General features: G+C 41.2%; 1 protein-coding gene across 1 annotated transcript in view; it reads left to right on the forward strand.

The window, feature by feature from the left end:
* The first annotated feature begins 3515 nt into the window (after positions 1-3515).
* The window catches only part of DKK2 (dickkopf WNT signaling pathway inhibitor 2), a 115879-nt gene continuing 104960 nt past the window's right edge, over positions 3516-14434 (forward strand). Inside the window, exon 1 of the mRNA XM_080678583.1 lies at positions 3516-4425. Coding sequence (XP_080534709.1) covers positions 4204-4425 — 222 coding nt within the window. The 5' untranslated portion in view covers positions 3516-4203. The remainder of the gene's footprint in view (positions 4426-14434) is intronic.

Below are 14434 nucleotides of genomic sequence, written 5' to 3' on the forward strand. Positions count from 1 at the left end.
GAAACAACTGCTGAGACAGTTGTGGTTTTCTAGGAACTAAAAGGATCCCACAACTGGAGGAGCTAAGTATGAGGAAAGAATGGCCAAAGGAAAAACTGTCCACAGAGGTACTTTCTTCTCGACAAGAGAACCCTATTCTTACTTTTCTATACAGTGTTGCTTTTATATATTTTCTTCCTAATGATGTTATTGCAAGAGGCATAAAAATCTATTTTTCTAATTAAATGTGAAGCTCTTATCTTCATACTTATTAAACACAGGAGAAAACACATGTGGGATTATGACAGTAATCCAAAGATTATGTTTATTTGCAGTTAGTTGATTTTGTGCATGCATATCTACTTGTTAACATACGGTTTATGTGTGTCTGTTTCTGTCTATTACACAATTTCACAGAGAGCATTTGGATCATAAATGAAATTAGTTTTTACCTCCTTTTAGTCCTAAGATATAGTTGTGTATGTTTTAGCATTTGATTCCATAGTGTGATTTTTGTTTTATATATGTATATGAGAATATTTTTGCAAGTGAATTTCATGTGAATTTTAATTCTTAACTATAAAAATTGACTTTTGGAGCTCGTAGGGTGTTGGGTAAGCCTTTGAGGTAATATTTTTATCATGATACCCCAAGCTGAGGGGTTTCTTGAGAGTAAATATGCTGAGTGTGATATCACTTTCCGTTTTTAGCAGTACATATCACAACAGTTATGTGGGATCTTATTTTTTTTTATTTTTATTTTTTGGGATCTTATTTTGGTTGGAGGTAAAGAAAGAAGGAACTAGCTGGCGAGGATGTGGAGAAAAGGGAACCCTAGTGCACTGCTGATGGGAATGCAGACTGGTGCAGCCGTTATGAAAAACATTATGGAGTGTCCTCAAAAAACTAAAAATGGAACTTCCATTTGATCCAGTGATCGCACTTCTAGGACTATATCCTAAGAAACCTGAAGCACCAATCAGAAAGAATGTATGCACCCCTATGTTCATAACAGCACAATCTACCATAGCTAAGACATGGAAACAGCCCAAATGCCCATAAGTAGACGAGTGGATAAAAAAGCTGTGGTACATTTATACCATGGAATACTATGCAGTGGTAAAAAAAAAAAAAAAAAAAAAAGAATCTCTTACCCTTTGAGCCCTTTGAGACAGCATGGAGGGACCTGGAAAGTATCATGCTAAGTGAAATAAGTCAGTCAGAGAAAAACAAGTATCACGTGATCACACTCATGTGTGGAATCTAAGTAACAAAATTAACTGATGAACAGAGTGGATCCAGGGACATGGAAGCATGGAAGAGTGTGGAATCTCAGAGGCAAGGTAAGGGAAGGTGGGTGGCTGGGAGGTAATCAAACAAGGACTTTGTATGCATATATGCATAATCCATGGACACAGACAATAGGGTGAAGGCCTGGGGGTGGGGAGAGGCTAGAAGGGGTCAATAAGGCAAAAAGGGGACATATGTAATACTTTCAACAATAAATAATTATAAAAAAAAAAAGAAAGAGGGAACTGACATAAACAGAGGAAATGTCTTCAAATTTTCTTTTGGTTCATCTGAGTCTGTTCTTTAGCAGATGGTGGATACCTACACCCTTCAAAATAGATGCAGAATGACTTCTTGCTAAGTAGTGAGCTAGTACTCTTGTCTTTTCCTTTTGCTTAAAATACTATTGAAAACTATCTAAACCAGTAGACTCCTAACTTAATTTCTCCATTTCTCTAATGTTTTCTGATTGACAAATCAGAATAAAAGCAAAAGATATGCCCTTCTGTGAAGTCTAAGCTCTGACTCCAAGTTCTTATTTATAGAGCAGGGTCACTTTCCTTGCCCTCCAATGGTGCATGGAATGCTCCACTTGTCCTTAAAAATCCATTCCTGGGCACATATTTTTAAAAAGTAAAAAGACATTTTTAAATGTGAAAATCTTACCCTAAGGAAGCACAAGGCAATCCAAAGATAATAAGGAAATATTTCAGAAGGCTCCTCAAGTTTTAATTCTCCCTTTGCTTGTGTATAAAAAAAAACCACACACACACAAAACCAACTTTCTGAAAATCAAGAATTCCACAGACGCTCAAAGCTGGTGCTGTCTGAAAGAACTCAGCCATAAATTCACACACTTTGGACTCGGCCTTCTTTGGGGGAAAAGAAAGAGTCACTACCTTTCTCACGGAGCCACATGTTTGAATTCTCACTCCTGTAGGGGCTGGCTGGTGTGTGCCAGAATCAGGTGTGAACGCGAAGGAGCCCAGGTAGGAACATTTTAGCGGTGCAGCTGGTGAGAGACGCCTCCGCCCCTAGCAGTTCGCCCCCAAGCTGGGCTGCACTGCCTTGGTTTCCCTGCGCGCAGGCATGAACGACCGAGAAGGAGAAATGCAAACCACGTCGGAGCCAGTCCTCCCATGGCTCTGGAAGTTTTGGTTGCCCTCTGAGGGCTCAGCCTCTCTAAGCCAGGAGCTTGCCCGGGACAACTTATCTCGCAGTGCTTCCGCGCCTCGCCTGGCCGCTGCCACTGGCGCCCCCAAGCGCCGCACGCCCCAACTCTTCTTGGAGCCTCCTTGGATCTTCGCAGCAGCGCGTTGGACTCGGGGAGGCGCGGGGTCTGGCAGGAAAGTTTCCCATGGAATTCCCAGGGGCTGGGAGTCAGGACACCGTGGAAGGCAGCACTCAAAGGGCGCCCTGTCTCCGTTCATTCCTCTCTGGGGTTTCCTCTCTGCCACGGGGGCAGTTGCCTGGAGCTGTAGGGATGCCGGGTGGAGTTGTGAGGTTCAAACCTAGGGAACACGCTCGAGGGCACCTCACTCCTTCCAGCCTCTCAGACATGGATATAGGCTGCGTGTGTGTTTGGGGGGAGGGCGGAGAATACCGAGGCTAGAAAGTCCTAAACGCCTCCTAGGAGCGGGCAAGAGGACCATCTTTCCAGCCGTTCTCTGGCTGCCTGTCCCGGTTACAAAGCCCCCCTCCGGATCGCTGGGCACCCCGTCAGCCGCGCCAACACAGCGCCAGCCTCTCGCATCCCCTGGGAGGCACAGACTGGAGCCCAGCTTGAGCGCACGCAGACCACAGTGTTAACGCCCACATGCCCGCTCCCCTCCGTCTTCTGCGGGGCTGTGCACGCTCCTCTCGGGAGTCGCGGACTGAAGATGCGTCGGGATGGAAGGAAGGGTGCTGGCGGTCCCCACGCGCGGTGGCGGCTAGCCGCTGTCCACTTCCACATTTGCACCCCTCCTGTTTCCACAGGCCCTCGCACCCCCTGGAGCTGTTGTTAGGGGTTAGGAGCCCTCACGTTCCTCTGGGGGTGAAACCCATTTTCTCAATTGTGGGGTGGAGGAAGATGGGAGGGGGAAGAGAGGGAGAAACCGGAGGGGAAGCCGCAGAGGGGAGGAGGAGAGGGGGGCGGGAACATGGGGGGTGAGAAAAGCGTTTTCACTCTTTGTCACTCTTGAATTGGGGGCGGAGGGAAAAAACCACTAAGTGAAGCTATAAAAAGCAAAGGGGGCGGCGGCGGTGGGAGAGCAGACGCGCGGAGCAGGCGACCGCGGGAGCGGAGCGCGGGGCCGCTCCAGAGCATCGCGGACGTCCCTGGAGGCGCTGGACTGCCGGGTGTGAACCAGGGACAGACGCTCCGGGAAAGTGTCCGCGCGCGTGGCGAGACCCCGGCTGGCCTCAGACCTCGAGGGCTCGGTCTGGGAGAGGTTCCTGATCTCCCATATAGCGCCGGCTGACATTGACAAGGAGGACTCCAGTAGGGGAGGAAAAGAGGAGAGAAAGGCAAGGGAGGCCAACATAGAAGGAACTAGTGTAGACCTTCCGAGCGATTCGGAGCATTGGACCGCGGAGACCACGGAGGTGCGGGGCAAGGAGCAGCGGAAGCGGTGCGGTCCGCGGGGCTGAGTCTTCTTGCACCTCGGGTCACGCCTCCTTGGCGAGAAGGCGGGTCACCTTTGATTGCTTCCAGTTACTGCAGAACTTCCTGCCCTGGTGGTGAAGTGGGTCTTGCCTGGGTCGCACTAGCTCCTGGTTTGAGGCGTGAGACTGAGTTCACAAGGTGCAGGGCCCCGCAGCCAAGAGGGGTTGGGGAACGGAGTCTGCGAGCCTCCGCGCCCCCAGTGAGTGGCCCCGTGTTGGGTCCTCCCTCCCCCTGCATCAGAAGCCCCCGGCCTTTGCGCCTCCCTCCCCGGGACCCCTCGCCCGGATATGGCCGCGTTGATGCTGGGCAAGGACTCCTCCCGCTGTCTGCTCCTCCTGGCCGCGGTGCTGATGGTGGAGAGCTCACAGCTCGGCAGTTCGCGGGCCAAACTCAACTCCATCAAGTCCTCTCTGGGCGGGGAGACGCCTCTACAGGCCTCCAATCGATCTACGGGCACATACCAAGGACTGGCTTTCGGCGGCAGTAAGAAGGGCAAAAACCTGGGGCAGGTAGGAAAACACCCCCAATACACTTTTAAACCAGGAGCGGGAGGGACCAGCGCTCTTGAGAAGGTCATTTACCTTTGTGCACCTTGATCTTCCCAGTGCGCTCCCAGGTGTGGTGCGCATGACAGCTGGTCTTCCAGGGTGGAGGAGGCGGGTGGCTGCTGCTGCTGGAGGGCGTGGAGCGGGCGGGTTAGGGTTCTGTCTGGCCTTTGCCTTGGGACATGGGCACATACAGAGATCTAGTGCTAACGGGTGGGGAGAGTGGCCAGAAGAGCCCTTCTCCAAACTGAACACAGAGATGCTGAGGATGGTGTTAGTATCTCACACATAGCAACTGGCAGTGCTCTAAGCGTTTTACATATATTTAATCTTCACAACTCTATGAGCAAGGCGCCGTTACTGTCCCCATTCAGCAAATGGAGAAATGGAGACACGGCATAGCAGCTCTTTGCCCAAGACATAGGGCTAGTTTACGTGGCCGAACAAGCGGGATTCCAATCCCAAGATCCTGTGCCTGGGTCCTAGTCTCTTAACCTTTACCCTTTACAGTCTGGAGGGGCGGAGTGCTTATCCCCTTTCAGGTTCTTCTTTCCTCTCAAACACTTTTGTCTCTTCAAGGAAGTAAGGTCACAGACAGAAGGCTTCAATAGGCGCACATTTCTTACTCCCGTAAAATTGTAAATAAATCATGCGGGAGGAAGCAAAATAAGGAAGTGACAGTGACATCATCCTAGGCACAGCCGACCTGGTGCCAGCGATGTAGCAAGGAAAACCCCGGGGGCATTTTTTTTGCGAGAGGGAACTTTCCGTGGGCGTCTCTATGTCTCTGTCACACAGACGGATAGATTGACAGTCACATGTAAACAGTTACACAAACAGACGCACACAGACAGGAGCGCACGCACTCAACACCAGCAGTGGTTGGCGCTTAGCGGCCAGGAGAGGGGGCCCTGTGGGCACTGGGAGCCAGGACAGCTCCTCCTTCTGCTCCTTTTGTAGGAAGCCAAAACCAAAAGCCAGTTTGCCAAACAGCACACGCACTTCGCACAGCACAGCTGTCAACCCATGGAGGCAGCTCATAGCCCCACATATCCGGGTTTCCTTGTTTCATCAAAGGAACTAACTGCAGCCTCTCTGTGAGCTCGGGGTGTCCTCCCCTGCACCTTCACCCCAGCGCAAAGGGCAGGGTGAAGGGTAACAACTGGGGTCAGTCCTGGATGACAGCCAGGGAAGACTTGGCCCAGCTTGGCCCCCTCCTGCCCTCTCACGGGACAGCTTTGCTAGTTTTGCAGTTCCAGAAGGCTTCCTGGGCTTTGAAATGTCAAACATTTCAGCTATCCTCTCAAAGGAATACAAGGTCTGCAATCACAGGATGTGTCCTAAGGTCTCAAGGGAAATAAACTATACATATGCATATACACTACACGCATACATACCCTTTGCACATTATCACACATCACATATGTCCACACATACATGACTGCAATCCTTTTTCTCTTTCCTCAGAAACACCCTGACATTTTAAATCATAACGAACAACATATTCTTAGAAATTCTACCTTATCAGCTGTTGAAAAGATATTAATGTTTAGTTCAGCCAAGGACAGAGGAATGGACCCAATGTTTTCTAGATTCCTTTTGATTCCAATCCATGCTCATTCAGTAGGTTTCTGTAGAGGACTTTCTGTTTGCATCACCATTGAACCCCAACTCCCGATGTTCCTCAGTCAAATTATCAGTTATGTCATCACTAGACATGGGTTTACATGGACTAGACTGAGGGATGCACCTCAGAACCCAGCTTTTCCTTTATGTTTTGATAGTACGTTTATATATAAATATGCATAAAATGTCTGTTTATTTTGCTATCTCTCCAAGTACCTGTTCCTTAAACAGATCGCAACTCTATTTGAATGTCTTCATTAAACTGAAGATCTATTTATTTTAAAAATGAGTTGAATTGTTTGAGTTGAATTATTCATATGCTCGCCATAACTTAGTGGTACTACAGAATATATTTTATTATATTTATTTAACTACAATATTAGATCCTTAAAATTTATCATTAGGTTTGTAAGAGATTAAAACATATCAGAGATAATGGTAACATAAAATAAAACCCTGAATTGAATTTCTGGAAGATAGCTGGGAAATGGGAGGGTTGTCTTTTGTATATTCTGGATTCTCACTTGTTTAGCGGGTGATCTCAAATGCTTACTGTTGTAAAGAAACAAATAGAAAAATCTCTCTTCTTTGAAGTAGCAAGTGGATCCTTTGACTATTTATGAGTTTCTTTATTTTCTAAATTCCATTATTTATGTGGTCACCAAAATTCTTAATACTCTTGTTTTCAATAATGGAATGACAATTAGAAAAGACTATTCAAAAGGCAAGATGTCACTTCCTTTTACAAAGAAAAACTCTAGAATTGAAATGTAGCTAAGCTGAATTTTTATTCACCATAATAGAAAAATATGAATGATTAAGAAATCTGGAAGTAAAGTGTCAACTGGCCTAAATTATGTAGGGTCATCCTGAGGCCTGGTAAGTTCAATTCTCTCCCTTTCCCTCATTCTTGACTGATGGATGCTGAAATATATGCATTTCAGAGATACAGGAACAAGGAGCTGTAGGATGCAATTTCAAGTTGGCTTATTAGACACTTATCTTTGGCCTTCTATTCTGTAGTGAAAATTGTCTACTTAGGTTTTTTTTTTCAGATATACTTTCAGGATAGACTCAATATAAAAAAAATGTATTGCCATTGCAGAGAAAATTATCAAACACACTTAATAATTTATTAATATACAAAAGTGAAAATGAGACTAAATGGGGCCCAAGGTTTTCTTGATTCGCTGTAGCTCATTTTCATATGAAAAAAACATTCTTATTTATAGAAATTCTACTTGTTATAGGCAAGATGGATTATTTGTAAATCACTCCTTAAAAATGTGCCTTTAAATTTCAGAAACAAGTTAGAGGGCTCTCAGATAAAACGCAGTTCTCCAGAGGTGTTATAATTCTCATTCTTAGGTTTGCTTTCAAAGAAACAGCCATGAGTTATGGTGGAAACTGACAGAAAATTGAATGTAGAAATATTCAGGAGATTGGTACAGAAGTAGTAAAAATGTTTTTACTGAATTATTCACATTCATGTTTTAATTTGACTTTCCATCTGCATCTATTGTTAATTAGTTTTAAGCGGGATTGTTTTCTTAGGACTGTTACTAACATATATGTGTGTCAATATTTATATACTTCAATTTCTAAAGAGACTATTGCAAATTTTCTAAATCAAAGGTCATTTTAAACAAAATAGTTAATATCATATGGATAAATATATTCTGATTAAGTTGCTTGACATCACCTCTGGAATTTGAGATTTCAACTTTACAGGATATCTTAAAAACAAATAAAAAAAACAATTTATAAAATCATTTTACCTTTGCAATACACAATGATTTTTTTGGGGGGAATGAAAACCCTTTGGGTTTGTGTTTGTAATTGCTTTTTTTAGTCTTTACTCCTCACTTTGTTTTTTTGTTTGTTTGTTTGTTTTTAGACAAAAGATTAATTGATTTGAATGCCAGAATTTTAAAAATGAATAAAACTATGGAAAATAATAATATTTTAAAGGTAGATCAGCTTCCTAAATGGGTCTCTAAAAAGAAGCTGAAACTGGTTTACTATAAATTCAGATTCCATGATTTTCTAATATAACTTGGACCTTTGGAGGACAGTGGTTTGGATGAAGTTATGTTGTGAAAAAAGAATGCTTGAAATACATTGAAACAGAAGCTAGAGGAAGTTGGTTAGAAAGCATTAATCTTTGTATACTGCATTTTCTTTAATAAAAATGCTGTATCTATTTGCACGCACAAACACGCATGAAATCGCTTGCTGAAATAAACTACACGCTCTATTTTCTATAGGTCATCTCCTCACTTTCTGAAATTATCCATGATTTTTTTTTTAACCCCAGCCCAACTTTCCCTTGCTGGAGAGTAAATATCTGCTATCTCCTGTGGATATCAATTGACACTAAACGAAATCAGAAAAGCAAATCATTTTGAAATTTTCCAAAATTAAAAGATTTTGAACCAATGCACATGAAGGTTTCTTTCCTTTCACTGTGAATGATTGAGAATTGATGATAGTGGATACAAGTGGAAGGTCACCTTATGAATAGCAAGAAAAGTATTTTAATGATAATCTAAGTATGAGCATCCATCATTTTATTTTTGTGCTAGACTAGAGAGCAAGGGACACGGTTACTTAAACTCACTCCAGCTGTGACTTGGACCCTACCATAATCTTCCTTAGTGCTTCTCTCTGATACAAACTCCTTCCCAGGATGTTTCAAAATTTGAATTTTTTAAAAGTAGAGAAAGCAATATAATAGAAAGGTAACTGATATATTGTTTTCTAGGAGAATATTACCACTTCCTTTTATTTTCCCTGCACAATCATTTAAAAAGTGCATTAAAATAATCTGTTAAATTATAGAGGCCTTTTATAATACTCAATATATTTACCATTTTCAACTCAGTCTCTTCTGAGTTAATTTCTTGGTATTGATGTAACATTGAAATAAATTACAATTTTATTTCTGTAACTCCTTGATGGCACTTTAAAGTCATTTTATTTTATTATACCTCCAGTCACTTGTACTCATCTACAAAAAAAAAAACCAAAAAACAAAACAAACAAACAAACAAACAAAAAAAGCAGGTAAAGCTACTCCTAGATTTTATCTGATGACTGAATAGATTTGGGCGATTTTGTGTCTGCCCGTGTCTCTTAATGAGTCATTTAAAATTTTTTTTGAAACAAACTCAAAAGGGAACAAAATTCATAATAATTAATAGGTGGACTTCTGCATTGCATAGAATTGCTTTAAGGTTGCATAGAAAAATTAAATATGGAATGAAAAACAAAAATTTAGTATTACTATGTAAGGCAAACAGAAGTTAATTTTCTCTTCCTCTTCCGTCCACTCTTGCCAGGAACTAAAGAAGAACGACATATTTTTGTCTAATTGTTGGAATTTTTTAGGGCACATATAAACCAGTCTCTCAAAGAGGTCAACTGATGTAAAAACCAGTCTCTCAAAGAGGTCAAATGATGTAAAATATGGGATTATATTTTTTAGAGAAACATTTGTCCACAGGAAGAAAAGTCACCATCCAAATATTTGAAATAGTGACTTTCCAAAGGGTCTTGCATGCCAACAACTTTGGGTTACTGCCCAGTTCTTTGGGTTCAAATTAAGGCACGTAGGGTAGGAATATCACCAACATCTATTCAGAAGTCCTTAAGAAGAGTTCATCCCATCAGTCCTGGGTTTTGTAATGGTAAATGGAATAAAAAAAACCCTATAAAGCAGAGAGACTTTAATATCTGATTTAAATTTCTTTGTATTTTAACTCAAATAATTCATTCATGTACCTCTAGAAACAGGATAATTATTCTAACACTTGTTCCACAAACTCGGAACCTATTAACAGATTATATCTGAGGGGATCTTAATACTAGCTTAGAATTATCTATGTGCTCCAAATAATAAATGTAAAAATAACACCAGTGAAACACAAAAGTAGTCACTTTTTTAAAAAGTTATTTATCTCTCTTCCATAGTCAAATAAAATAAACAAATGTGCATCAGATATATGTTAAAATATGTTAGTGTCTAATTTAATTGGTTGATTCTATTTATGCATTATATTTGGTATACAGAATAGCTTAAATTTATATATTTTCATAATAATACAAAATTTTAACTTCCCCACCCTGTCTAAAACAAACAAATAAATTCAATTAATGAATAAGTACACTAAGTGGTAAAATAAATCAAAGCATCACAATTAAGGGGAGTGACTTCTTCAAGTGGTAGACCTAACCAAATATTTTTTAAAAGATGTTAGTTCTCTATATTATGATTTATCATGTGGAGTTATATATTCTTTTCTTCTGGAGACTGGGAGAAAATAGTAATTTTCAGAATATTATTTCCTTAAACTGGCTTGCAAGTAGTCATAGCACACCTTAGATTATAGTAAGTGGTTCCATTTATTGATTATTTACTCTGTACCAGCCACTGCGCTAAATACTTTATTTAAATTAACTCTTGCTTTTCTCAGCAGTTTTGAAGCAAGTCCTAGTATCATCCTTATTTTATAAGTGATGGAATATTTTATAAATCCTAAAACAATAATTCTACTGAGGCACAGAGAGGTTATGTAATTTGTGCAAATCACACAGCATTAAGTGGAGAAAGCCAAAACAATGTCAGAGCCTGCCTACTCAACTACCAGGTTATGCTGCTACAATTTGCTAAGGCTATTCTGGACTTAAGAGGAACATGGGCCTTTATTTTATTCTTCCCTCTATATCTTCTAATGACATGGGTATAAACTGTAGGTTAATTAAAAACCACAGCAAAACCCAAGCCCTCTGTTGCTGCCAACTGCTGCTGCTGAGCAGCCAAAGCATGTTAGCACTTCATGGTTACAAAGGCAGGCACCAGACCCCTTCATCATTTCCATCTCTGCCTTTCCTTGCCTCCCTGCCAAGAATTCTTCACTGTCATCAAGGCAAGTACACCCCCCGCCCCGTTGCTTTCTTTACTCTGTCCGATAAATTGTAGTGTTGCCCAAGTAGAAGATACTTTTATTGGATAAATTATATTTCTCTTCTTTTCTCATGGCAACCACCACACACTCCCTGTACCTATCTCCCTGCATCTGAGTGCCACCACGTGCCCAATGACAGCGGCAAGCTGAGGACTTCTCTATGGCCTCCCTGCAGAGGCTTGAAGTTGGTTCAGCTGACATCCCAGGCAGGGGAAGCTGTCCCGGTTGAGAGTCTGCTTCTGCTTTCTCCCTCCGTCGACCCTCCTGGCTGCCTTTCTGACAGTCTGTAGTAGCCCTATGGCACTTCAGTTTCCTAACAGGCTCTACATTCCTGCTCACCACTCACTTGCTAATGTCTTTGAAAAGTCACTTAGTTCTGTTTTGTTTTTTTTAAATCTTCAAAATAGGATAACAATAACATCAGCAGCCATAGTAATAATAACACATTTTCCTGGCTAAAGGGAGAAAGAGGACAGTGCACACGTAGTTACTGTGCTGAGTATCTTTATTACTGCCACCAGCACAGAAATAAGTAAGGTCAAGTGCTCGTGCACAAAATAGAAAGTGGCTGCTTAAGCTTCCCCAGCAAGCTGGAAGGGGCGACTAAATTAATGCATGTCACGTACATGAAGGAAAGGAATGAACTCAATTACACACGAATGCCAGGAATTGTAAAACAAGACCACACACACACACTCACGCACACACGCGCGCGCGCACACACACACACACACACACGTGCACGCGCTATAACATTTCTTGTATTGCATGTTAACACTAAGAGGGATATTAAGACATGTAAAAAAGTAATTAATTGGTGAAACTACACAGAAGCAAGGGTACACAAGATATTGAAAATATAATCACGATAAGTGGCAGTCCTAACAACCATTGCAATATTAGCCATTTTTATTAAAAATATATTTTTATTGATTTCAAAGAAGAAGGGAGAGAGAGAGAAACATCAATGATGAGAGGAAATCATTGATTGGCTGCCTCCTGCACAGCCCACTGGGGATGAGCCTGCAACCCAGGCATATACCCTGACCCGGAATCCAACAGTGACCTCCTGGTTCATAGGTCGATGCTCAACAACTGAGCCACGCCAGCCAGGCGCAATATTAGTCATTTAAGCAGGGGAACCATAACAATTGAAGAACATGCTAGAGTCCACTGCCAACAACATTAATTTGATACTCTCCAAAGTAAGATAGCCTCTGCAAAGGCGAACTTCTTCACGCTCTGTGCACAAAGCCGGGAGCCCGGGAGCTTGCTGAGAAGGGGGAAGGTTTAGGACCCTCTTTGCATGTAGCTCTCCTGCTAACAGGACTCAGAAATTCAGACTCATTATTCCCACATCATACTCTTCACTCTCTTTTCTTTTGGTTTGTTTTATTTGAATGTTTTATGATTCAGGTAACTTGGAAATAGCTTAACAATGTTACGTTGAGAGTGAAAGTCATCTCCTTGAAGTGTACGATAGATTTAGCCTGTTGGAAACAAACCTTTTGCCAATAAGTATCTAATAATGAACTAAAAAGAATCATCCAAATGTGGGGAAGGGGGGAAAGCTGTCATTTAAAACGATCAAAATGACAGCTAACATTCAGATAATAGTCTTTTACTCATTTTAGCTTTACTTCATCTTAACCCTTTGAAATTTAGCTGAAAAGGCATTTTGCTAATTTGTCCCTGGAAATCCAAAGTCTTTTTTTTTTCCAGTAAACACTCTTTGTACTTTGTAAACTGTTGTCTATCATTTATTCCTTACATATCCCTTTGCTTTTGTAATAGTACGTATTTCTCTTTTCCTTTCTGGCTCATTCCTCTTTATTTCTTTTCACGGATTGCTCCACAACCTTCTACTCATGAATGTGGGCATTTTCCACATTCTCTCCTCAGTCCTCTTTTCTTTCTGCTCCATTTTCTTTCTTTGTTAATAGTATTTCCTTCTTTTGAAGTCATTTCACATATGCAGATATCTACCGTTAGCTTGATTAAACTCCTGTTGCCTTTTTGCCTGCTCAATTCTTTTGGAAGTTTTTCCAGAAATAGCCATACAAAAATTTTTTTCATATCATAAATTAAACCTTTTATCTCTAACTTCAAACTGTCAGTAATCAGGCAACCAAGTCTTTAGTATTTCTCTAATTTACAGGATTCCTTCATTAATTTTGATCTCTTTTGCTGATTTATTGTCATCTCAAATGACATTGCTTTGACTCAAATCATTATCATTTATGATAAACTATTACACTATTGTAACAGTTTAGTACTTTTTCAAACTATATTTCACACAAAATCAAATGTGAGCTTTTTAAAGTAAAAATCTTCATTTATATACGTTCCTGAAGCATGAGATAAAAATTTCTCAACATGCCCCACAGTTATCTTGTTTCTTTCTGCTCTACCCCTGGGGCTACACCACCGGGGAGTGCCAAGTTGAGATGTAAAGCCAAGCAGTCCTCCTTGAGTCTGTGTCCTCAATCACCACACTATGCTGCCCCTAGAGAAACAGGATGCCAGAGAAACCAGCTGGAGACTAGTTATTGGCATGTTTCTGAATTCATATGTGATTAAATTGTTCAGGCAAGTCAGTCAACCTGCTCACTGCTTACTTACTTCTTAGGTGTATTAGATGCTGTGGTCACAGTAAAAACAAACAAACAACATTTATTAGACATATGCTGGGTCCTTGATTTGTGTAGCTATAAAAGCAACCATAATCTTCTTGTGGAATTCAGTTAGAATTTTAAGGTTGAAAGACACACTAGAAATTGTCCAGGTCATGCCTCTATTTCTAATACTACATTAGAGCTAACAATTTGATGAGTTTTCCTTTTTATAATAATTTCTAAGGATGGACGCTTGTATTGCATCTCTTAGCTAGTCATCTTAACTTTAATTATGATAAGAATAGGAACATTCTGCTTTCTGCTGTAAGTGAAGCATGAATATAACAAAGCAGGATATCAAGCTCTGTATTAAAAACGTCATTATTAACAGAATATGTGATCTAGTTATTGTTTTTCATTCTTCACGGGTGAGACTCTGGTTCTCTTTTTGGAAAGTCAGCTGACCTGAAGGAGTAAGACCATCTCCATAAACATTCAACAGAAAGGTCTATTCATGCCAGACATTATGCTGATAATGAAAAGAGGCACTGCCTGCCTTTTCTCTTCCAAATACTTAAGAAGAAATTAATGTTTTTCTTTGTAAAAGCCCCAGTGATCCATGAGGAAGCCTGCTCTTAATTTCATCATTTACAACACACTAAATTAGTGGGAAGAGACAGACTTACAAGGAATTAGAAGTGAGGTAAGAAATTACAAAATTGCACTAGAAGGAAGATAGGAGTCTGGTGACCTCAGGATGGATTG

Source organism: Plecotus auritus (assembly GCF_963455305.1).
Source record: "Plecotus auritus genome assembly, chromosome: 1".
Lineage (NCBI taxonomy): Eukaryota > Metazoa > Chordata > Mammalia > Chiroptera > Vespertilionidae > Plecotus > Plecotus auritus.